The sequence below is a fragment of the Idiotropiscis lumnitzeri genome, chromosome 7 (assembly GCF_059441095.1).
Source record: "Idiotropiscis lumnitzeri isolate Australia: NSW breed Sydney's pygmy pipehorse chromosome 7, RoL_Ilum_1.0, whole genome shotgun sequence".
Classification (NCBI taxonomy): domain Eukaryota; kingdom Metazoa; phylum Chordata; class Actinopteri; order Syngnathiformes; family Syngnathidae; genus Idiotropiscis; species Idiotropiscis lumnitzeri.
Genome location: NC_142397.1, coordinates 13,844,917 through 13,869,486, shown reverse-complemented (window position 1 = coordinate 13,869,486; position 24,570 = coordinate 13,844,917). Strand labels below are relative to the sequence as shown.

Here is a 24,570-nt window from a genome sequence, read left to right as displayed (position 1 = left end):
TATAAACTATGCATATATATGTATAAACGGTTTTCGGGGTACAATGGTATGAGTGTCTTAAGTGTCAACAACTGATCTAGAAAATATTCATTTCATTCTTGTTTATTTATTTTGACACATAACATTCACAAGGTGAGCCGTGATTGGTTGTTACCTGAGCCCTCATTATCATTTTCAGCCGACAGCAAGTGGCAAAATATATTTTTAAAGGTGTTAATTGGATGTGAAAAATAATGACGCTATCAACAACAACAAACAAAATAATGACTTTTTACTGTTGAAAATGGCCAAATTAGAAAAGTATCCCATCAAGTTGTTCATTTGTACATTTTATTGCGCCGCTCATTTGAACATTGCAATGCTAAAATGACTCATTTTCAACCAAATTGAAAAAGCCTACTTGATAAATGTGAGGAGATTTGTGTTTGATTAAAAGGAGCTCAATAGTATTTTAATAGGCTTGGTTCAGTTGGATTACAAGAGCAGCAGCCTTAGGCATAATACAATAATTCACCACTGCTGATAGATGTACCGTCACTCTGCACAGGTGCGTGCGCGCGTCTGTGTATGATTTGTAATTCTTAAAACGCACCCACCAAACCATTAGACTCGCGCATTGCTTTCATCTTGCAAACCGTACGCTCAAAAAGTCGTTTTGCCTTTGACAAGGCGCCTTCAAAGCAGCAGAGTTCTTTCCTCACCAGTATTTCCCTTCTGTTGAACATCTCTCCCCCTCAGCATCGGCAACAGTGCAGCACTGAGGCAGGTGCACGCCCCAGTGGAGGCACGTCAATGCAGATAAAAATAAGACATAAGGCACAACAAAGTCTGAATACTTCACATATAAGGCAGCCAGAACTGATGTCATCATTTATCCTCTGTTTTATCATATAAATTACACTTAAGTGGTGTATCTTTGAAAGAAAGAAAACATGTGCTCCTCTCTCACCTTTCTATTTGCCTCTTGTATGTCTTGTCTCTCTGGAGTCATTTGTTATATACAGTATGTTACAGGTACAAATCAGTGGTTGCCAAACTTTGAGAAAAACGGGATAAAATGTTACATTGTGAAGATAGTGACTATCTACGAATGATATAAATACATAAAAATATTAAAATCTGTATGTAGAAATTAACCAGTCAATGAAATCAAACATCCTGTGACTTGATTTTTTTCATGCTGAAATAAATGTTCTTGATTCTACTGTTTGTATTCCCATCTTTTGTCACCATTTTGCATAACTTTTGTCATTTTTTTTCCCCCTGTCTTTTTTTTTTTCTTCACCAATCACCAACCTCCAAACAGTGTCTTTCTTGCCTTATGCTGCTTTTGTAGGAGGGCCCCTATGTGATGCTGAAGAAGAACTGGGAGCTATATGAAGGCAATGACCAGTATGAAGGCTACTGCGTGGATCTGGCCTCAGAGATCGCCAAACACATTGGAATCAAATACAAGATCTCCATTGTACCTGACGGGAAATACGGAGCCAGAGATCCAGAGACAAAGATATGGAACGGGATGGTGGGCGAGCTTGTTTATGGGGTAAGGGTGGATGGATGATAGTCGATGAGTACAGTACCGTGCAAAAGCCTTGGGCCATCGTCGGTTTAGAAATGCTATTATGAACATTAGGGCTGTGACTAAAGATTATTTTAAAATTGATTAATCTGTTGATTATTTTTGTCAATTAATCAATGAATCTGCTAAAAAAAAGTCTTAATTCTATAAATTTCTGCAAAATCAGGACATTTCAAATTGACAGTGCAGAAAATTCCCAAACAAAAATTAATTCAGATTCAGTTACTGGGTTGGTTCATGTCACTACAAAATGGCAAAAATGTTAAAAAAATAAGTCTGCTTGCATGGAGTACTATAGAAATTACTATTTTACACTTACATATTTACTGTTAAGAGACAATTTGGACAATTGTAAATTAAACTAGGTCTGGAAATGACTAATCCTGTATCGAAAATCATCAATTACATTGATAAATCAGTTAATCACTGCAACAATAGTATTTTTCCATAGCATACAAAAAATAAAATAAAATAATAACAATAAGTTGAGATGGTGAGTACTGATACCAGGTATCGGGCCGATACTAGAAGGTTGCTGATACTTGGCACCGATACTAAACAATCTGACATTGAATAAGTCCTCCTCGCCAGTAGATGCCGCTACACTTATGGCGGTTCGTCATTTCAAAATCATGATGTGTGTCAGAAAGAATGAAAGCTCTGTCCACTATCAAAGGTCAGATGAGTTCCACAACGTCTCTCAAACCTGAGTTACAATATTTCTCTATGCTTTTCCTGACACCTGAATTAAGATGCTTGGGGTACCAATACGTGCAGTGTTTGGGAAATACATCATGCGCTATTGTTTAGTTAGATAACTATCATAATGTATGCATATTATGATACAGACTGACAAATGATGTGAGTTTAATGCAAAATGGTATCTTCTTATGACAATATGCAGACAACCTAATGTGCTACAACCACAAATGTGAAAAAAAAAAAAGAGATAAAACTTAATCATCTTCACAAAGTCAGCGCCGAAGTTACTGCACTTCCACTTGGACAGTGGCTTATCCTGCCATTGTGACCCCACCTTGGGCTCTCACACTCTGCTAAAGTATGCTTATCAGAAGCTTTGCATGCATGTTTCCCGCGGCCAAACTAGGTCTTGAAGGGTTCAGTAAGTCCTGAAGAATTTGGCATGGTAACCAATTATGCTGCCGACACCGCGCACATTCCGAGAGCTCACATTGAGAAGACAATGTCAGTCATCACTTTGAGAAAGTGTGAAAGCAAGAGATTGTTGCAGTGTGGCTACAGAAATAATTGGCCTGCACAATTCCAGATGGAAGGTGACACAGAGGAAACAGCACGTTGACTAATCAGGTTTGATTTGTTCCGAGTGCTCGGTGTGTTCCCAGATGGAGCGTTCAAAGTGAAACGCATTTAAAAGCTTTATCCTCTCATGCGCTTTTTTTTCCTTTTAATCGTTTAGTCTTTGTGTGTGTCACAATTGTTTTTGCACGTTTGTGCTCTCTCACTTGCTGTGTACTTTTTGTACTCGGTTATTGGAATCAATGATCAATGCACTGTAAAGTCACTCCATCTTTGTCTCAATGCACTGATTCAGCTCCTCATTTTTACACTTCACTAATCTCAATACTTGCCCATTCAATTGTCCTTGCTCTTTCCATGAGCACCCTTTGACGCTCCCCGTTTTTTTTTGTTTTTTTTTTCTTTGCATAAATGGAGACGACAGATAAAGGCACTTGTCTGGAAATCAATTGCATTAAAATACAAAAGAAAGCCAATCGGCGCTTCTCTTTGCAGAAAGCGGAAATCGCAGTGGCCCCACTTACCATCACTTTGGTTCGAGAAGAGGTGATCGACTTCTCCAAGCCTTTCATGTCTCTGGGAATCTCCATCATGATTAAGAAGCCTCAGAAGTCCAAGCCAGGTGTTTTCTCGTTCCTGGACCCGTTGGCATACGAAATTTGGATGTGCATCGTGTTTGCTTACATCGGAGTCAGCGTGGTGCTGTTTTTGGTGAGTTTTGGGGGATGAGGAGGTCATGTTAGATTTATTGACAAATATTTATTGTTTTTCAGTTAGTTTGTGAGCCTATATAATATCTACAGAAATTCTGAGAAACATTTTGGGATTGTTAGCAATATCATATTTCAAATATGAATACAAGAATTAATTGTTCACGCATCTCAAAAATACATTTTTAGGATGGACTGAAAATGCATTATAACCTTAAGTGACCTCTGAACTTTTCAATGCACATTTTCATCTGTTGAACTTTTAAGTCCTAACATTCAAAACAGGTGTTTTTTTTTTTTTAAATCCACAAATGAACAAAAACTCCCCCCGGTGCAATTATAATTGTTATTCAAATGGTCTTTCATCATGCTCTTCACATTTTGATATAATGAGACCATGAAAAAGTGGCCATGAACAAAAAGCAATATAATATGAGTAACTAGGAATGGAAATATTGTCCTGAAATGTTATCAATAATGCACTACCTTACAGTGAAACACAATCCTTTTCCTGTACTTGAGTGACTTTTGTTCGGTCTCAGTTCTGTTCTTGGCAGAGTGCTGCTGATTGCAGAAACTGCCGCTCCTCTAAATGTATTCTCAAAACCAAACAAGAAGTCCTGTAATATTTCTTCACATTTGTTAACGGCCTCAGCACATACATGTATACTGCGCTCCACTGAATCTTATTCTAGTTTCCCTATATTGTCTGCTACTGCTACTAAAGACGTTTTCCCGCGTTGTGTCAGGTGAGTCGCTTCAGTCCGTACGAGTGGCACGCTGAGGAACCAGAGGAGGGCACCACAGAGCCGGGCCCCAACGATCAACCACCGAATGAGTTTGGCATCTTTAACTCCCTGTGGTTTTCACTGGGGGCCTTCATGCAACAAGGCTGTGACATCTCGCCGCGGTGAGTGTAGAAGATGCCGAGTGTGCTTGTGTGTGTTTGCATGTGGGGGAATACCCCTCCTAGTTCCTTACTTGCTAAAAATACACATCTATTTTAGTCAAGAGCCGCATCTGGCTGCATATAAAAAGCTCCAGCCTCTTTGGGCATTAAACACACAGTATGCAGTATGGAGCTTCCTGTTTCACAATAAAGCACATTCTTGTACTGCTCCCAGGTCTACGGTATATGGTTAATTGTACCTAAAACTCTTGTTTTGTCTTAGTTTTTTCAGTTCTTATTTTATGACTGCAAGTTGGAATCAAATAATTCAATCATTTCAAAACAATTCACCTTATAAAGTAAACATTTTAACTGCAGCATCAGAAAAGACAAAGAGGAATACGCACAAGTGTCCCAAGTGTTGAGTCATCCAGGCACAAGATGTGTACTCAAGTAGACTGAGCTTGTGATACAGACTGTTGACAATGCCAAACACTTTTCTCACTTTAGCACTGACCTGGGCTGCACCTCTGCGACACTGTGTGAATATGTGCAAATATACACACACCATAAATGTGAAATGCGGAAGTCTAAAAGGAAACATGGGCACGCAGTCCCTCGTCTTTGTCTATATGGTTGAGCAAGGGTGGGAGATTTCACAGTTTGCTAGGTGTCCGTAAATGTTTAATGAACCACCGAAGAGGCAGAGTCCAGCTGTATTTTTAGAATATTTATGTGAAAATGGCATTCTATTATTGATAACCTGAGGATGCAGTTTATTGAAATATTCATGGACGTCATCCTGAAGACCTTTAGAGAGCAAACCTGAGGAAAGAAGGAGCTGCAGGGAGGGCTTGATGACAGACCAAATGTCAAAACAAAGTAAGACGGTGACAGGTTAAATGCCTGCTAACCCTCCAATGGAATTAAAATGTGGCTCATTATAAAATTATGAAATAATTTTAGCTAACAGGTCCAAAATCCTGTTCATGGGAAATATGCACGGTACAGGATTGGTCCCAGCCAGTCTCAGGACACATCACAAGCATTCACTCTCACATTCGCACCAAATGTAGTCTTCTGTCAAGCGCTAATGCACGTTTTGGGAATGTGGGCGGAATGGAAGCCGCAGAACACGGAGAAATGCACAAGCACAAGGAATACATGCAAACTTAACCGCGGAAGGCCAGAGTCAGCATTCAAACCGCAAACCACGGACGGAGTCCACTGTACTGCCTGCGTCTTATATACAAAACATTTCTTAAAAATCAATTACGGCAGAAACGGGTCCTCGAGTAAATTCAAACTGCTGTATGAAAAGATACTCGAGGCATTTATTCTGCTTATTTACATTTCCCTGCAGGAAGAAGTCATGTCATACATGAGAGTAACACGCCTCCAATGTCGAGGTTTCATTTTCAAGCTGTTTCTGGTAGCGCAAGCCACGTTAGCCGTGCTAGCAGCACTCAAGTTAATAGCCCTAAATGACTTCGAACACTTTGATGCTGACAGCTTGATTCAGTTGCCGTTCCTACTGATCACTTTTTAATAAACCAGACTTACTCAAGTGTTGTTTAAAGCGGCAATAACGCTACTGGGCTTCTGACGTCACTTTGACTCATAGAGCAAAAATGATGAGGAGAGATTGATTTAAATTCTCATTAATGTTTATAGAGAGGAAAATAATTTACTACTATGCACAGTTTAAATTTAAGTATAAAATGTTGATCAAAAAATGAAATCCAGTTTGGCTGATTCATATTAAGTGGAATTGTGTTTTGTTTTGTTTTGTTTTTTGTCTTCTGAATCTTTAACCAATCAGAAGAAATATATTTTTATTTGCTTACCCGATTATTCGACTTCCCAGTAGGCTTTTCCAGATACAATAATAATGGATTGTTGCAGCCCTGAAATCCATTCTGACCCTCTTGTTCGAATTTGTTTGAAGCATTTCAGAGATGGGCACTTGAACCTTTTTTGACAGTCAGTCTCGCTTCCTCCGGCCGCAATCTTGGTACCCCTCGGGCCTCGACCCTCCGGCCTTATTCATAAAAAAAATTGTCGGCCTCCAACCCCATTCCGGCCAACCCCCCTCAGAGTCTTTTCATTTCGATATTCATAAGAAAGCTAGACAGACATTAACAGATAAAGATCAAGATTTTTCTTGCCTGAAGACACAAACTCCTTCTTCAGTCAACATTACTAGCCGCACTAAAACGAATGGCCTTCTGTCTTTGCAAACTTTTTCCCCTTCAGGACTCTTTTTCTTCTCTGCTGTGTTTTCACACCTGGTTTAACAGCCACCGCCGTATTTCACATTTGGCGTAATGAACAAAAGTTGGCTCTCCAACAGACCCTTCCAGCCTTCTCTTTTGCTCTCATTCTCTCTTTTGTCTCTCATTCCTCGCTCACCAACAGCTGTCTTCTCCCCCTCCATCCCACTTTGTGCAAATGACATGTCAATTCCAACCACAATGCTAAAAAATACCGGCGCCATCTGCATGCGTCTACGTTCGGACTCCAGCATGAAGTGTGCCTGACAACAGAGAATACACTTCACGCACATGCAGAATAGCTTTTCGTGCGAGTGCACAACAAACGCTCAAAAACTCTCCATTCTCTTAGCGTGAGTGTGCGCGTGTCTTTGTGTGCAGCTGTCCTTGCGATAAGGCGATACTTAACATGACGTTGGCGTTCATCATCGAAATTGTCCGGCCTTGTCACCTCCAATACAGCACAACTGCAATGCAGAACAGGATTATTGCCGTTATAAATGCCTGATTAGAATCGGACAAAAGGACAAAGCTGCCTCATATCTACTTATTTATTTTTTTAACTCATTCTGTCAAAATGACAAATAGCACAAAGACTAAAACAAATTATGAAAATTCAAAATATTGTTTTGAAGAATTAAAAAAAAAATTCAAAACCTATTGAAAATATCTTTGAGGGTAGTTACCACATTGGTAGAGCAGGATGAGTAATTGATTTTATTGAAAAATTTGAATTTATGTAAAAGCCTTTATTTAGGCTTTGTGTGCACTGACATGCACTATGGTCTAATAATTTTCCATGACTTTTCTCATGAGACGTCTAAACAGCAATTTAGCCATGGGCTCTGATCAAGAAGCAAACTCATGTCATTTGCATAAAAGGCAGCAGAATGGACCACAATACTGCCGGTACAAATTATTAAACATTCAAATTGTTAATTTAACACATTCACAACCAGCCAAGTAAAAAAATGGATATTTGACGTCTTTAGCCGTCAATGGCAGTAAATGGGTTAATAGGGTTGCGTGTGTTTACATGTTGTCTTTTTTCATCACAAGAGAATAAACTTATTTTCACATGATCTGTAAATAAAATATATTTATTTCTATGACTTCTGCGAAAGTTGATGCAAGTTAAAACTTGGGGCATGTGGAAACACTTTCAAAGCTTGTTTGGTATCAGGAGAAATCCATCAAATCCCTCGAGTGGGGAACAACCACAGAGCAAAACTTGTTTTAATTCATATAATGTCACTTGCTTTGCTTTCAAATCAGTAATGGGACATTTTTTAATAATGTTTTATTTTAAGCTTCCATCCCCAACCCTGTTTCGGAGTTATTCAATTAAAAGTTCAAGAGGTTTATGTGAGGTCATCATGTGAAAAATTGCTTCTACGATGCACGTCATCACCAACTGTCAAGCAAAATAAAAATACATACTTACTTATATTCAACATTATTTTGTGTTGATTTTCACACTGAATGAGACGGACAAATACCTGCTCAAATGTACCTTTTAAATATTAGTTAGGAGTTTTCATTCTACTTGTACATCTGCAAAAATAATGAGGATAGAAATAATCTAAACTAATATTAAAATTGCTGTTCAACCAAAAGGCCATTATCTGTTATCCTGAACTTTCTTCATCACTTATGTCTCTCTTTGACAAGTTGAAGGTGTTATAATGCTTGAAATTAGTCTGACTATTCCTACAACTGCCAGAAAGCTGCAGAAGTGAAAGTACAACTCCAGCAAATCCCTCTAAAATTTCACAGTTTATTTTTAAGCATTAAAATAATCTAATGATCCGTGTCTGGGTCTTGGTCTAGGTCTCTATAATAAAAAGTGGCTGGCTCTGATATTGAGAATTGCTGTGTTACCAAGTTTTATTATAACAGTTTATTCCGTTAAGACTGCAGTTTTTATGAAAGTTTATAAACATCTGACCTTAGAAAACATTACGTGCAACGAGTCAAACAACATGTCATGACTGCCCACTTGCTTTCATGGTTGCTAAGCGACAGGAGCAGTGTAACAACTGAGAGAGCTGGACTGTCTGTGATAAACTTCCTGATTAAGAAGGCAGACTGGCAATCTAAAAGCGCTGCAACTAATGTTAATATATTAGTTATATCAGTTTAATATTCGATTAATCTATTGATTATTATGTCAATTAATTGATTGATCAGATTTGAAAAAAACATGTCATTTCCATCCCTTTATTCAAAAACAGGACATTGTTTCACGTTGACTGTGCAGAAAATGCACACATTATGATCCAGTTACTCATGTGGTCTGTTCCGGAAAATGTGCAAAAACACATAGATAGATAATCTGGATGCTATCATGGGGGACTACAGAAAAGAGATAATATTTACTGCTGAGGAGTTGAAATGAGTATCGATTAATCTACTCTGAAATGTAATTATAGATTACAAGATCAAATACTTGTCGAATTCAGCACGGTAGGAGACTAGTTAGCAGGTCTGCCTCACAGTTCAGAGGTGCAGGGTTCGCCTGCCTGTGTGGAGTTTGCATGTTCTGCTCGTGCCTGCGTGGGTGTTCTCGTGGTTAATGGGACACTCTAAATTGGCTCTAAGTATGAGTGTGAGCGCCGGTGGTTCTTTGTCTTTGTGTGCCATGCGATTGGCTGGCACCCAGTTCAGGATGTAACCCGCCTACTGCCCGAAGATAGCACCGGTCGGATCCAGCACGCCCGCAACCCTCGTGTGGAAAAGCGGCTCAGATAATGGATGGATGGATTACTTCACGATTAATCGTTACACCTCCTCTGTCTAATACATGTATGGGCAAACTACGGCCCGGGGGCCACATGCGGCCCGTTAAACTTTTTAATCCGGCCCGCCGAACATGAAAAAAATTAAATGAATATACCTTGTTAATGTTTTATTTTCTAAATACTGTAATTTTTATATATATATATATATGTACATATATATTGTTGTAATGCTTTTTGTTCACTTTCATTTAAGATTACAATTTTTTTCTCCGATGAGGTGAGGTTACCAAAAAACTCCCTCCCTCTGCTCCTGGTCTGGCCCCTCTGTCAAATTTTAGAACCCATTGTGGCCCGTCAATCAAAATGTTTGCCCACCCCTGGTCTAATATTAATAATCTACTGACTCACCTTGAGTCAATGCACTCTTTTGTTGTGCCTCAAGATTAAGATTCGCTCCACGATTGTCTCACCCTAATCTCATACATACGACTACCGCAAGAACACTAAGATTCATGAAGCTTGACTCACTGTTTAATGCTGCAAGGTCTTAAGATATTTGGACAATGACGGAGTTTTTCATGATTAGGGCTTCATGCACCGCTACAATTCTTTTGAAACCGAAGCGTTAATTTAATAATATTGCAGTGATTTTCTTTTTTTTAGGAATTCCAGGCAATTCAGTGCGCCTTTACTTTTCAGTTGCCCAAGAGCGCGTATGGACAATTCACATGTAAATGTATGAATAACAATCACATTTTAAACTTGGTCCAAAATTCAGGGGGAGTCTGAAGTCCACGGACATTACCAAATTCTGCATGTGATGCTGTTCAACCCTATGCCTTGACCTCTCGATAAAGTTTTGAAATTTGTTGAATAGTATTTGTACAATGTTGCAAATACATGCACAAACAAAAACAAACATGACCTAACATGACCTCTTTGGTAGCAGTAATATTAAGTAGTGTGTCGGCCATGTGCATCTATTCCATTTCTCCACCACCCCGCAGCCTCCACCGTCAAGATCTTGAACAAGCAGGTCACAGGGAGCACATAAGAACTTTTTTTCCCCAAGTTTGAAACATCTGCCATGACCATGAGCTGCTCATATTTTCTCAGGCTTGCTCCCCATTGAGATATAAATGTACATATCTGGTGGACATCAGCATATTCAGGCTGACATTTACAGTGGAGCTGAAAGTAATGTAAGGTAAAAGACCTTCCAAAGAAAAGGTTTTCATTGCTTGAATGCAAACATCTTAGAGCTAATCCTTATTTAATAAAACGCCTTGTGCTCACTCAACTGTTTCCTGACCTTCTGTTGTGTATTCTCAAATGCAGCACTTTCCGTTCTTGTAACCTTCATGAGCATCTTTGGGGAAACAATATATGACACGTGCTGTTGAATATGTGTGCGCGTGTGAGTGAGAGTCGGTGTGTGTTGTGTATTGAGTTGCCATGATTGGTATGCGGCTTGCGTCCCTCGCTCCCTGCTGCTGCAGTCATCTCTGCAGTCTGAGTATTACACTCACTTCTATTCAGGTCTTTTACTCTCACTCTATAGCCTGCACCGTCTATATTTGTCTATCTTTGGGAGAGATCTCCCCTTTCCAATTTTACATTCCATCGCATCCAATCTCTCCATAAGATTTCCTTATCTTCCTTCGTCGGATCTTTTCAGGGCCGCTCATGCTGATCCGTTGTCTAATCCTCGACTTAATTAATTAACTTTCCATGAAAGGACTGTCTGTGTGGTGGCGCATATGCAAACACAAGACACACACACACACACTCCTGCACCTTTGTGCTCACATGCACAGCGGTGAGTGGCAGGATACATGAAAGCATGAACACACAATGGCCCATATTATCCGAGTGACCTTGAGAAGACATTTACACCACCCGCCTGTCATCTTTAGGTTGGCACTTGTCGGGTGTTAATGTCACTGATTGGCAAGGTCACTGCAGGAGAAGTTCAGCGGAAATGATGATGGGCAGCCAGGTGATGGGACTGCAATTGTTAGCATAAACGGCAGCAAAGTGATGGTGATGAGGAGGAGGGTCTAGGAGGAGTGCGGCAGAGTGACGTAAACTGATCACAAGAAAACATTTCAGAGGAATTGGATGTCTTTGTCAATAAACATCTGAAATTACAGCCCTCGTCTGTGCTTGCTGCTGGCTCCGGCTACGGCGACAGTTCAGTGTTTGGTGTGCGGGTGTGTGTGTGCGTGCGTGTGCGCATGAGTGCGTGTGTGCGTAATGTATTGAGTAAACGGCCCCGGGTGGCCTGAATACTTAATGAGTGCAACAAATCCATCTAATGGAATGACTAACCAACTACAGTGGTGCACTGGATCTTACCAACTCAGATTGGGCACAAGGTCACCAATTAAAATCCACTTGTACAGACTGTATATCACTGCAATTCACTAATAATAGTTTTTGGGAGGTCCTCTAAAAGAGCCATCGCTTCATTAACTGCAACTCATCTGTAGATGTACCACGTCTTACTTCATTATCGCTTGTTTCCTCGCTTTGTATTATTAGGGTCAATTGCCAGGTGTTTGTCGCCAACATTAATTTAGTTTGTTGATTGATGATTTGATTGTCCATTGCTCGGTGTGCAACAGGCCTGATGTTTTTGAGGCTCAACACCTTTTACAAATACAGTTTAATGCCATGGAATTTTGTTCCAACAATATCAATGTCTGATTATAAAAAGAAAGGTCTACCAGCTCCTCACATTTCCAAACAAGTGGCAACCCCAAAAATCTGGGAAAAAAGGATAAACGCCAAATCTGGAAAAAGCCAGGAGAGACCAATAAAAAAAAAATGTGCTGGAAAGTACGTCGTCATCCACTCATAACAATCTATGATATTGATTCAGAACCTTTAGTCACGATTACCATTGCTTTGCCAGACTTATGCCTCTTTCAGTCCACAATCGTATAAACTTGAAGCTTCTGCTCTGCTTCTTGATTGTATCCAAGTGACAGTCGAGCTGCTACGTGGCTCACTGGCAGAGGTGCCCTCAAGCCTTACAAGTCCAAAATGAAGATGTCTTCAAGCGGACTGAAATGAGAGTGGAAAATGTTGCACCAAGTTGACGCCTCAGTGCGTGCCACAGAAATGATTTGGCTTTTTTGCATTTCTCCCATTGTTTGAGAAAATGCCGTTCTCTTGGGCAAAGTAGATGGTCATGCTTATAGAGTAGGAGGGCTCGAGCTAAATCTTTAGAAATGCATTTATATGAAAATAATACACTACTGTTGGGAAAATAATATTGACAAAGACAAAATGGAAGAGACTACATAGCGGTGCATGCAATGCATACATTTAAATGATTTGGTTCCGCATGCTGCCTAAAAATACTGTTGTGGCGCATGCAAAGGAACAACGTTCCCTCGTAAAGTGTCATGTGCAGGAAAATATGTAAGAATAATAAAAAAAAAAAAAAAAAGAACGAGTCTTCCATTAATCTTCCACACACAGCGATTGGGAAGGCATTCCGTTGGCCATCGTAGATGATACATGACCCGCCATACAGAATAAGTTGCGCGTTGCATACCAACACGCACATTCACAGCGTCAGATGAATGTTTTCCAACTCGCTTCATGTGAGGAATCAAGGACTTCACTCACTGCGCTCACCCAGCAACAGACAACGCACACGCACACCTCGTCACATGCATGCAAGTGTGCGCTCCGTCACATTCTTATCTGAATGAAGCACACTCCGTCGACCTCCAGGAGGTAAACATCGTCTCTAACTTGGTGCAAGGCCAAATGCTGTTTAATAACCATCTCCTTTTTTCATGTTCTCCTCCTCTCCGCTAGCACACACAAACAAGTCAAGGGCAATGCATTCGTTGCTAGACAAGTCATTTATCTATTTTTCTAAAGGACATTTTTACTGTACACCTCACAAGATAGAAAAGCACTTTAAATGTTAAGATTGCATCAATTTCTGATCTTGACCCTAAGCGGCGATTCATCTGGCTGCCTACGATTTTTGTCATCAAATGTTTTCTTGTCTTTGACTGACGTGACAAGTAAAGACATCTCTGCAGGTCTGTGGGGGCTGAATCATTTTTGGAAGCTGTCAGAGATGAACATTACTCTGACTCAATCACAGATTCAATTCATGAAGGTTTTATTCACATGCTGACAGAGACAGTATAGATCTGTCATGCAAGGGCGTCTTTTTAACAGTTTGCGTTGTTCGAAGAAAGTCCCAGCTGATTTGCATACAAGGCCGCGAATATAGAAAAGCTACTTTACAAAAAACAGTGCAATTTAGCAATTTGGTTGACCTTAGCAACTTTTCCAACTGCTTCAGCAACTTTTTTTCTTTTTTTATTTTACTAAGTTACTTAAGAGTTGAATTCCCGCTAAGAAACAGAAACCTCATGCTGTTTGTTTTGGATTTGACCCCAAATCTAAATTTTCCTGACAAAATATTCAGATTGTACCTGAGAGATCATGATAGGGCCTTGTATCTCTGCCAATTATATGCCTGTCATTAAAAGCCATAACCATAATTTCATACAGATATTAGCTTTCTAGGCTAAACCTCCAAATGAGTGATGAAATGAATGGTGCATTTTTCCTTCTTTTGTCCTTCCATATAGATAATTGCAGCTAAATGGACTGCTTGGAAAGAGTTCGAGCGACGTTCCTTGCACACAATTCCAAGGCCTTTAAATGAGAAGAACTTCTGTTTGTTCACAGTTCACTCCTCTCTCTCTCTCCTAATGCAGAAAAAACAATTTGATGCAAACAAAGAGAGAATTGCCACTTACGTTGATGTGCTTGCTCTCAATTGCGAGATAGTGAGAGTAAACATGGAGGAAGAGAAAAGAGGGTGTGCGGGTTAGAAGGTGGCTGAGATAACAATCAGTTGCATGAAGTCTTTGTTATTGTTCATACTGAACTGGTTCTGGAGATGAAGAAGAAGAAGTTTTCTTCGCAATAATGTGCCCACAGTCATGAACGCAGAATTGGTGAAAATGTTTTGCAAAAATAAAGTAATAATTAAGCCTGCCTGTTTTGTTTTTTTCCCCTCTGCTAATCCCCATCGCTCTTGTTCTCATGTATTTTTCTATCCCCTTAACCTTCACACTTCCTCGGTCCTTCATCATCTGCCTGCAAACATCTATCTCAAATACCCTTCCTGATCTCTTCCTTCTGTTGCGCCCGTCCTCCTCTTCCTCACCCTTCCCACTCATTTCCTTTGCGCCACACTTCCTCTCTCTCTCTCTCTCTCCCGCTCTCTCTCCCTCCTCCACCTCCATCTGTCTTCTCTCCAGGTCTCTGTCTGGACGTATTGTGGGAGGTGTGTGGTGGTTCTTTACCCTTATCATCATCTCGTCTTACACAGCCAACCTCGCTGCCTTCCTGACTGTGGAGAGGATGGTTTCCCCCATTGAGAGTGCAGAAGACTTGGCCAAACAGACAGAGATAGCCTATGGGACACTGGACTCAGGTTCTACTAAGGAGTTCTTCAGGGTACGGTTTTAAAACCCTTGGTTTTTTACTAAATGTGATTACAAAACACATTTCGGTATTTTTGAAAACATCACGTCTTGCGTTTACCATATTCCTTTTTAGATAAGCAACACAAGTCTCCTCTTTCTGCCATAGCGTTTTCAAATTGCGTTTTTGTTTTCTTACCATATTTTGAGAATTTATATGGATGGCAGTGTGTCTAAATCAAAAAGAGAACTAAGCTATGTGATGTTGAGAAGCAAGATTTTATTTCAAACACATTATTCAAAACATAATATGCCTGTATCGAAGGCCGCTTTCAGACTTTGCAGTGTCATACACAAAGCCGAGCAGAAGAATTCAGCTCTGACTGTAGGCAGGACGATGACAAATGAGCGTATAAACTGATTTATTCCACTCCAGGTGGGTGTTGAAGAATAAATCGAGGGTCATTTCCAGAAATTTCAGTGGGGAAAAAAAGCATTGTACAAATGGCTCTGAACTGTGCCTAGCTTGAAACTAAATTCTTGCTTAAGTGTTAAAGGCAGTTTGCTTCTTTCTGTTGATCGACAAACCGCTGTGACCTGATTTATTACGAGTGCTTTCTATAAAACAATGTATGCCTTGAATTATGGAGGGAAATGCAAAAAAGTGCTACCCGGAGAATAAAAGCTTTTATTTTCTCAACCTGGCACACCCCGGAGGAGGGACCACAATGAAACGATGATGTCTGGTTTCCTTATAGTGGCACAGATTGGAAAATTAAACCAAACATGAAAACTACCGGTAAATACGGCAGTGATAACATTCCAGCTCAGACACAATTGGTGGAACTCAAGGGGTGGAGCTGATTCACTGACCAAGATCAGGCTAACTACACAAGGGGCAACTATTACCGTACTCTTGAGTAGCACGACACAGACAGCACACAACCACTGTAGAGAAGTAAACAGTGGAGCGGGTCATCAAATTGATAGATGACAACAGAGAGAGCAGCAAAAAACACCTGAAGCCATTTTCATACGGTATCAGTATCAAACCGTAACAATATCTATCTATTGAGGATCTGGCATGGTTCCTCATTTCAAAGACTTCCATTTTGAAATCAACCCGCGGTTTATAAAGTATTAATTTGTGCCAATGGTCAGCAAAACTCTACGTATGAGAAAGGGAACAGGAAGCAGCAATGTGCTGAGACAGCTGTGACATTTAACATCAAGTTAAGTTGGGAACGGCTCCAGCTCACAAGTGACCCTGAATGATAAGATGTTGAAAATTAATGAGTGAACAGAGCCTGGTTTGAAATTTGAACAGTTGCATTGCACGTTGCGGTACATCATGTTCACACCAGTACTGCAGGTGTTTATTATGCGCATTTTAAATTGGTTGCGTTATGCCAAATTGCTGGAGGAGAAAAAGCCATGTTTGGAATTCTAAGAGGATTTTTTTTTTTTTTTACAAAAATCTGATCAATTACCATATGTTTTTCTGTGGCCCACACCCCACACCTTCACAAAATTTAGTGGAAATTGCTTGCGTAGTGTGTGATTTACACCGGCAAAAGTCATGCAAACGTGAGAAAGAGCACTTTATGCTGAGTGGAGTCATGATAAGAGTGGACACGGACACGGTAGAGAGAGGCGGCGTGCAGATTAGTGACGGAGAGAAGCCCAAGTTTGGCTTCGCTCAATCACAACTTGCCGGTAATGACAAGAATTGTCGCAAAGTCTCGAGGGGGAAAACACTAAATGGGCTCTGTCACGTCGTCATGCTCTGTAACATTCCAAAGAGCTTTGTGCTCGTTATGTGTGTTTATACACCAACTAACAGATCTAAAAGAGATGTGCTGGAGTGAGGATGTTGGGTTGCTTCTCGGATGGGAGGGGGCACGTGGGGGGGGGCTATCAGAGCAGACAGTTTGTGCTTCTGTGAACAGCTCTGGCATCATCAACATAACGAGCAGGATGAAATCTGTGGAGGGTGAAAAAGCAATTTACTCCCCCACAGCTGAGGGGGATTCACCACCACCATTAATTATCTGTGTCTGTTTGTGTGACTACATGAGTGTGTGTCTGAATGAGCGCACATGAGCATATTCATATGCCTATGGATCCATGCGAGTGTATGCGCATGAGCCTCATCCCCTCCTCTGAGCGTCGGTGTATAATTAAATGTGTTTTTCAAAGTGCGGATGCTTGAAGGTGAATTCAGCATCCATTTCCTCCTTCACCGCCTCACTCATTGTTCAAGAATCTGGAAAGAGCCACATCACATTGTCACACATCTTCCCCCACCAAGCTGCGGTATATTTGCACAGTCATCATAGCCGCATCAACCTCACGCATACACCGACAGGCCAAGTCATTATAATCACTTGCACATGTGTAATAAGGTCCAATTTAAATGAGGTATCACATTTGTTGCTACTTTGGGATACTCATAGTCAAAAATGACAAAAAATAAAAACAAAACTTGTGCTTCTAATAGTTGTCTAGAGCTACTCCAGCTCCCTCCCACATTCTGAAAACATGCATGGTGGAATTATTGAAGGCTCTAAATTACCTTTGCGTGTGAATGGTTGTTTGGCTGTATGTGCCCTGTGATTACCTGACAATTAGTCCAGGGACATCAGGACAAGATTTTCATCCCATTGGGCTCCGAGTCGGCGTTTTTGTGGTCTGTAATCTATTGTAGCACCATACTTTTAAATATTTTGTGATTATCTCTATTGAGGCAGATTTTTTAAATTGTGTGTTATTATTCTGTGACTATTTTGCATAGCTGGGCACTTGACCCTTTTTTGCCGGTTAGTCCCCCGACCTCTGGCCGCGATCTTTGTACCGTTCCGGCCTCAACCCTCCGGCTTTATTCATCAAAAATTTAAATGTATGCATGAAACTTAATAAGAATAATCTCATAAATGTTAGGTTGCTACTTCCCAGATTTTATTTATTGCAGAGATGGTCTGGAATGTAACCCTTGTGACAAATGATGGATTTTTGTACAAAAAAACCCCCCCACATATTTACTGTAGCTCTATAAGGAGCTGGTTGATACAATAAAAATATGTATCGACTCAACTTGAACACGGAGATGGAGGAAGACGCGTTGTTGTTAAAGAGTTGTTAGTGTGAAGGTTGAGTCTTTCATAGATTTTGGAGGGTAAACAAAATCATAAAAAGAGAAAAAAATGGAAGAAAGGTAAGAGGAGGGGTCTGCTGGTGCTCTTGGATGTGAGTGACATTGTGGGATAGGTGTCCGTCACGCACAAGCCGCAGACACAAACTCACACCTCACTGAATGCAAGTCTCAGTGGGGGCGTCTCGTTGAGAATAACACTATCACGGGGAGTTGCCATGCTTGTGTAGCATGACGCCTGCGCTCGCTGTATCCATTAGGACAGCTAGTCCGTATAAACAATTGGGGTCATCATCATTGGCGATCACTTGAAGCCAGTATGTGTGTCTTCAGGTGGCTGGAAAGGCCGGTCCTTAATCAACCATTGCAATGGTGACCTATGGATGTGGTTCTCAAGGTTGTTGTCGTTTGGGTTTGTGGTGTCGTTTTGGTGGTGGTGGATCTCTCCTTCCTCTGGTGCCTCTTTGCTTTTGTGGCACAGTGAAGGTCCGCTTCTAGCTGTACTGTACCGTAATGGTAATGCTCCGTAATTCTCTCAAGGTCTGCCCCATCCCAGGCGTTCAGACTAAAGTGACACTTTTAAGGTGAGTTTTAATGATGTTTTTATTCCGCTTCTTCTGTCTCCCTTGGGTGCGCTGTCCTTCCTTCAACTGACCGGAAATCATTTGTTCCGGAGTTAGTGCCATTTATGGTCATGCTTCCGATGTTAGCTTACTTAATAAAAATGATGTTGGTTGATTTATATTCCCAGTTTATTTGGAGGATATTGGAGAGACATTGTAAGTGATATTCCAGCTATCAGCCGTATAGAGCTGCTGCTTGATACACTGGATGTTTGTTTTTGGTTTGGATGTCCGCATTCTCAAAAATTCTTCCTAAGCCTGGCAAAACCTGCGCTGACAAATGTTATATGATGCATTAAAGTCAGCTCTTGTGGAGAGAAGACTGCCAAAGCTAGGCGAAATGATCCACATTTTTTAGTAGGTTGTTGTCCAACATACTGTAGCTCATGGAGGCCTGGAGCGGTTTGGCAGGAGTTGGAGCTGGTTGGTCGAGAGTATTTTTTCTTTTTTATGATGATAATGTCAAGTCCCAGGAGTCGCTGAGTTCTGACAAAAACATATTTTAAAGATCCACTTCAGGGTTAGCAACACAGGCATTATCATCAGATGATGGTGGATGTGAACACAACTTTGGAAATCCACTAAGAGTGAGGAATTGAGAGTCTACAAAGACACAAATGTGGCTACACATGAAGGAACTCACATGACACTGGTACCCATTTTAGGTCAACACGCAAGTTTAATATGAGCCAACAAAAAGAATTACCTGGCCTTTGAGATAATAACGTTCCGTTGTTTGTCAAAAAAATATCTTCTGTTTACCATCTCTTGCAGCTATAAATTAAGAAATTGATTAAAAGCACCTTTCAGTGATTTCACAGCTAATGCTTAAGTTACAGTAGAGTCAATCACACATAGCGTTCTGATTAATGTTGTGTTTCTGGGCTATGCAAAAATGATAGATTAATTGCCAATTAAAATATTTGATAGTTGCAGCTCTAAAATAAATGAAAAAACTAAAGCTAATCTGATAGGATTTGGAATCGGTATCGGCTGATCTCACGCACGGATGGTCGTTTCAGAATCAGCAGCCTAAAACTTTAATCGGAACACCCCTGGTTCACAGGTATGAGCAGCAATAATCTTTGTGGGATATAATCAATGGCAACTGCAAGGATATTCTAGAGAGAGGGGCACTTGTATGACGCACTATTGTGCCTAATATCAACTTTAACTCTCCTGTTACTAAATCCAATTGTTCCCTTTTGCGAAACATTAAGCAAGACGACACAACTCGCTTTGTAGTTAAATGTCCAATTATTGCCTACGTGAATTAATTTTTGCTGTTTTACTATCGCTCTTCTACGCAGAGATCCAAAATAGCTGTATATGAGAAGATGTGGTCATATATGAAGTCGGCCGAGCCAACTGTCTTCACCAAAACCACTGCGGAAGGTGTGGCGAGGGTGCGCAAGTCCAAAGGGAAGTACGCCTTCCTCCTGGAGTCCACCATGAATGAGTACACGGAGCAACGCAAGCCATGTGACACCATGAAAGTCGGCGGCAACCTGGACTCCAAAGGATATGGAATTGCGACACCCAAAGGCTCACAGTTAAGGTAGGTGGAATAGTGTAACAATAGGAAACAGTAACGACAGTGATACTGTGCTATTGCTGCGATATTCCACCTACCCTGCTGTGCCTTTTACACAATTATTAATGTCATTGCTGTCCGGTGGAAACTTCTTAACTACAAATAAAACCAAAATAATTGATTTTTTTTACCCACACTCTGATGCCAGGGTTAAGCCTCATCAGTGGATGCCACCAATCAAGACAATGCTGACAATTTCTTGCAAAAAAAAAAGTTTTCACCCAGCAGCAACTCTAGTGACATGTTTAAATATCATCATCATATCTCCTCTTGATCACCTTGAGTCCTAATTCCTTAGTTTGTCTCATTGTGTGTGTTCTCTTTGTCACTTATATTTTTCCCATTGTTATGTCCTGTGTCACTTTATGTTGCTCCTCCTTTACACTTGTTTCTTCACAGGGTCACCTTCCAGGTAACACTGTCCATGTGTCCGCTGTCTTGTGTCTGTGTTACTTCTAAGCAAAGGCATTGTCGTGATGATCATTATAATGATGATGAAGCCGACTGTGAGGAGGGGCAATAACCTCAGGCTACAGCCACTGCATCCACACCCAAAAGGGGAAATTATAGGAAACAACAATAAAAGGAAGTGACCAAAGGGGCTTTAATGGGGGACGTAAACACAATCAAACACAAACGTTTAACCCTTCTTTCTTTAAAAGTGTAGATATACGTTTTACAGAGATTGACTTGGGAAATCTAAGTCACAAATGTGTTGTTCTTTTTTCCTCTCAGGAGACATTTTATAAACCACATATTCTTGCAGTCCTTTCCCCAATGTGATGGGTGTCTGTTGAGGGGAAATAAGAAGTCAGACAATTCAACTTGTCTCTCGCTAACCTTTTGTCAACTTGTACAAAAAGCAAAAGCAACATGCCCGTCCTATAACTTTCCCCATAAGTGGTGCACATAAGTCCCTCAAATACTAATGGCTTGGATTTGATATGCATATGATAAGCATCTATTTTTTTAGACAGTGAGTGTGTAGTCTTTCCTCCCAGGACTATCTGCAGTTGCATCTTGTTTCTCTCAATAAACCCAAAAATAAATTTATCAGGTGAAAAAAATGTCTGGGAGCATGAGATTGAGGCTGCCTCTCCTCATAGTGTCATGTTGGTGAGGAAGAATGTTCTCTGATGATTATAATCACTGCATTTTGAAGTCTAGCTTAAAATAATGATATGTGAACTGTTTTTCACCCATTGCGCTAATCATCGAATCATAGCTTGTCGATTAGATCACCCCAGAGAACACTGTCTTGATCAATATCTCTGAACTCTCTTTACTTGTGCAAAATTCTCCCCTTCAAATGAACACAGACAACACAATAATTATACCTTTTAAAAAAATTGAATTGTGTACCAATGTTTTTCCAGTTTCCTGCCTTGAGAAAAAAGTGACCCAACTTAAGTGTTTTATCAAAAACCGTCGTTCAGACAAATTTTTGCTTTGACTTGTGAGCGAAAATATAAGGTACTGTTAAAGTAAACTAAAAACTAAGAGAATTACATGTATATTGAATGTAACCACAAAGCTTTGCCTTGTGGCAGACTGTTTAGTCCCATGTTAACAAACAATGCAAACTCTCCCCAGAGGCAAAGTTGCACACGGCGCAATTAATCTTTACATTCTATTATATTATTAATAATTTCATAAAGTAATTAAATACTGTATATACTTAACAAGACGAGCATTATAAGCAGAGATGCGTTGTGATCCACATTATTATTTTAGTTAAACTGCTGCGACTGGACACTAATCACCTATTCACATCTGTTCACAGACTACTATGTTCAGTACTAAAAGACGACAACAGAATGGTTTTCAAAAACTTTGAGACCCATTTTCAAATCCAAAACCCAGTACTATGTCCCTGAATTTTATTTGGAGGTCACAATCCCTTCAGGGGTGTGATAGGAAGCTTGTGGGAAAGTGGATACACACACACACACACACAAGTTGAGACGAGCTGGAGGGTAGTGAAGCTGCAGGAGGGGACACGAGCTTCGTCAGCAGGCTACAACCCCGGTTAACACTCTACAGCAGCATTCTGGCACTCTTGCGCAGATAAAGTTCATCCAGATAGAATTAGCATAAAATACATTTGTAGGAAGAGAGTAAAAGAGATAAAGAGATTTTTTTTCTGGGGTGCTTCCCATCTTCCTTCCAAGCCCTCTTAGTCGTCCTCCCTTTGCTCCCATGTCCCTCACCTTCTTCCACCTGGCACTGGTCCCCATCCAGCTTGTCTGTCTTTCCTTCTATCCTTTGCTCTGACCAAACTATCTTATGTCCCCCCCCCCCCTCCTCCTTTTTTTACTTTAAGAAATGCGGTCAACCTGGCCGTGCTAAAGCTCAACGAGCAGGGCCTGTTGGACAAATTGAAAAACAAGTGGTGGTATGACAAAGGAGAATGTGGCAGCGGGGGAGGGGATTCCAAGGTTAGCCCTCTCTGTCTGCCCTACCCACCCTGAGGGAACGGGGGTCAATCACTGGCTGGGGAGCCTGAGATGGCCCCCCCATCCTTCAGTAATGCAAGCATCTACCCTGGTGAAAAGTTTAGGAAAAGGGCAAAAGTGATGTCCAAAACCTCCTGAGACACCTTCTGCTTTAATTGTGGACTCAAGGTTGCAGCTGTTGTCAACAGTGTGCACCTTTTCCACATGAAAAAGTTCAAAGCCGTTGACACAGGTACAACACTTGAGGTTATTGAAAAAATAAATATTTCTCTAAAAATACACTTTATCAGAAGGCTGTGAACTTTAACCGACGACTATACAAACAGCAACATATTTGACATTTCTTTCTGAAAGGAAAGAGCAAGGTGATGTGGAGGTTCTGTGGAAAGAGATTGAAGAGGACAATTTCCAAGTACTGTACAGGCAGGAATGTTCGCCCTCTTGTGGAGAGAGGTAAAGACAACAAAATGAGAGGACGATGGAAGAAACTGTCTGCTACACAAAGTGACGTATATGCTGCTCAAGTCGCAATTAAAAAAAAGCATTATTTTTAGTGCTGTCAAGCGATTATATTTTTTTCAATAATTAACCACAAAATATTTCCATGATTTATTGCGATTAATCACATTTTCAACTACAATTTTTTTGAAGGAACAGATATTTACTTGAATTATATCTTGGAATTCATGCAAAATCACCAAATATGAAGTAATGGGAGTGAATGTATAATTATACTATAATTTGATAAAATTACAATGGTACAACAATAAAATTGTCTCCTTAAATTTTTCTAGGTCTGAAATGCTGAATTACCAAATATTTCATGAAGCAACTTTGACAGTGTTAAATTATTTGACACCGCCGCAAGCCAAAGGCAACGCCTACCTGATGTGCATTTCAATCGTACGCATTTATGGTTAAATGCCACGATGGAGTAAAAAGACATGCTAGTTAAAGTGTTGCGTGCCGGATGTACCAAAGTCACAGTCTCTTCCAGTTACCCATGCCTATAGGGGTCCAATATTCCTGTCTATACAATATTTGCGTGTGGTTTGATTAAAAAAAAAAAAAAAAACAGCTGGGGTAGTATGGTTGTGTTACGTGAAGTGACAAAGTTGGGTCCCACTCATATGTCTGTAGCTCGCGTAGCTCCACTCCCCCCAGCCCCTCCTCAACGAGCATACACACATGTACTCAGTGGGATCCATGCTAGGTCACTTGGTTTCAAACTGATAACGTATTTGCTAACGCTGTGACTGAGCTGTACAATGCATATGTGAAAGACTTTAATAACATAAAATAACATGACCTATGATGTTATTTATGTTATTTTTACACGCAAAGAACCCCGGTAAACCTTGCCGTTTTGAAACTGAGCGAAGCGGGCGTCTTAGACAAACTGAAAAACAAATGGTGGTATGACAAGGGAGAATGTGGACCCAAGGACTCTGGAAGTAAGGTTAGTCTCACGCTGCTACAGCCCAGAATGCTAGCCTGAAACTTTCATCCTCAACATGCTCCAGATTACTGCAACTACTGTCCGAGCAACACCTCATTTTGTTTTGTCCCAAAAAAATAAATAAATAAATATATTGTGCACTACATCAGGGGAAAACTTAATTTTAATGTGACTGTTCATGGTGGTGAACCACATTTAGCAAAAAAGCATCAAATATCTCATAACAGATAATCGCTTTTTGTTCAGTTTCTGTAGCAATCTGTGGCAAACTCATTTTCATTGCACTTAGCTTCAGAAATTCAATGCTGACTGTGCACTACCGATTATCATTAGACTATGGTCACGT

General features: G+C 40.5%; 1 protein-coding gene across 6 annotated transcripts in view; it reads left to right on the top strand.

Moving 5' to 3' along the window:
- Positions 1-24,570, top strand: part of gria4a (glutamate receptor, ionotropic, AMPA 4a) — a 110,046-nt gene that overhangs the window by 77,608 nt on the left and 7,868 nt on the right. For 3 of the 6 annotated variants that reach the window (XM_088301023.1, XM_088301026.1, XM_088301027.1), the window contains exons 11-16: positions 1,337-1,543; positions 3,353-3,568; positions 4,317-4,477; positions 14,777-14,975; positions 20,026-20,273; positions 22,633-22,747. In XM_088301023.1, coding sequence (XP_088157149.1) covers positions 1,337-1,543; positions 3,353-3,568; positions 4,317-4,477; positions 14,777-14,975; positions 20,026-20,273; positions 22,633-22,747 — 1,146 coding nt within the window. Of the gene's footprint in view, positions 1-1,336; positions 1,544-3,352; positions 3,569-4,316; positions 4,478-14,776; positions 14,976-20,025; positions 20,274-22,632; positions 22,748-24,109; positions 24,225-24,570 lie in introns of all 6 variants that reach the window. The other 3 variants (XM_088301025.1, XM_088301028.1, XM_088301029.1) reach the window with 2 other exon arrangements.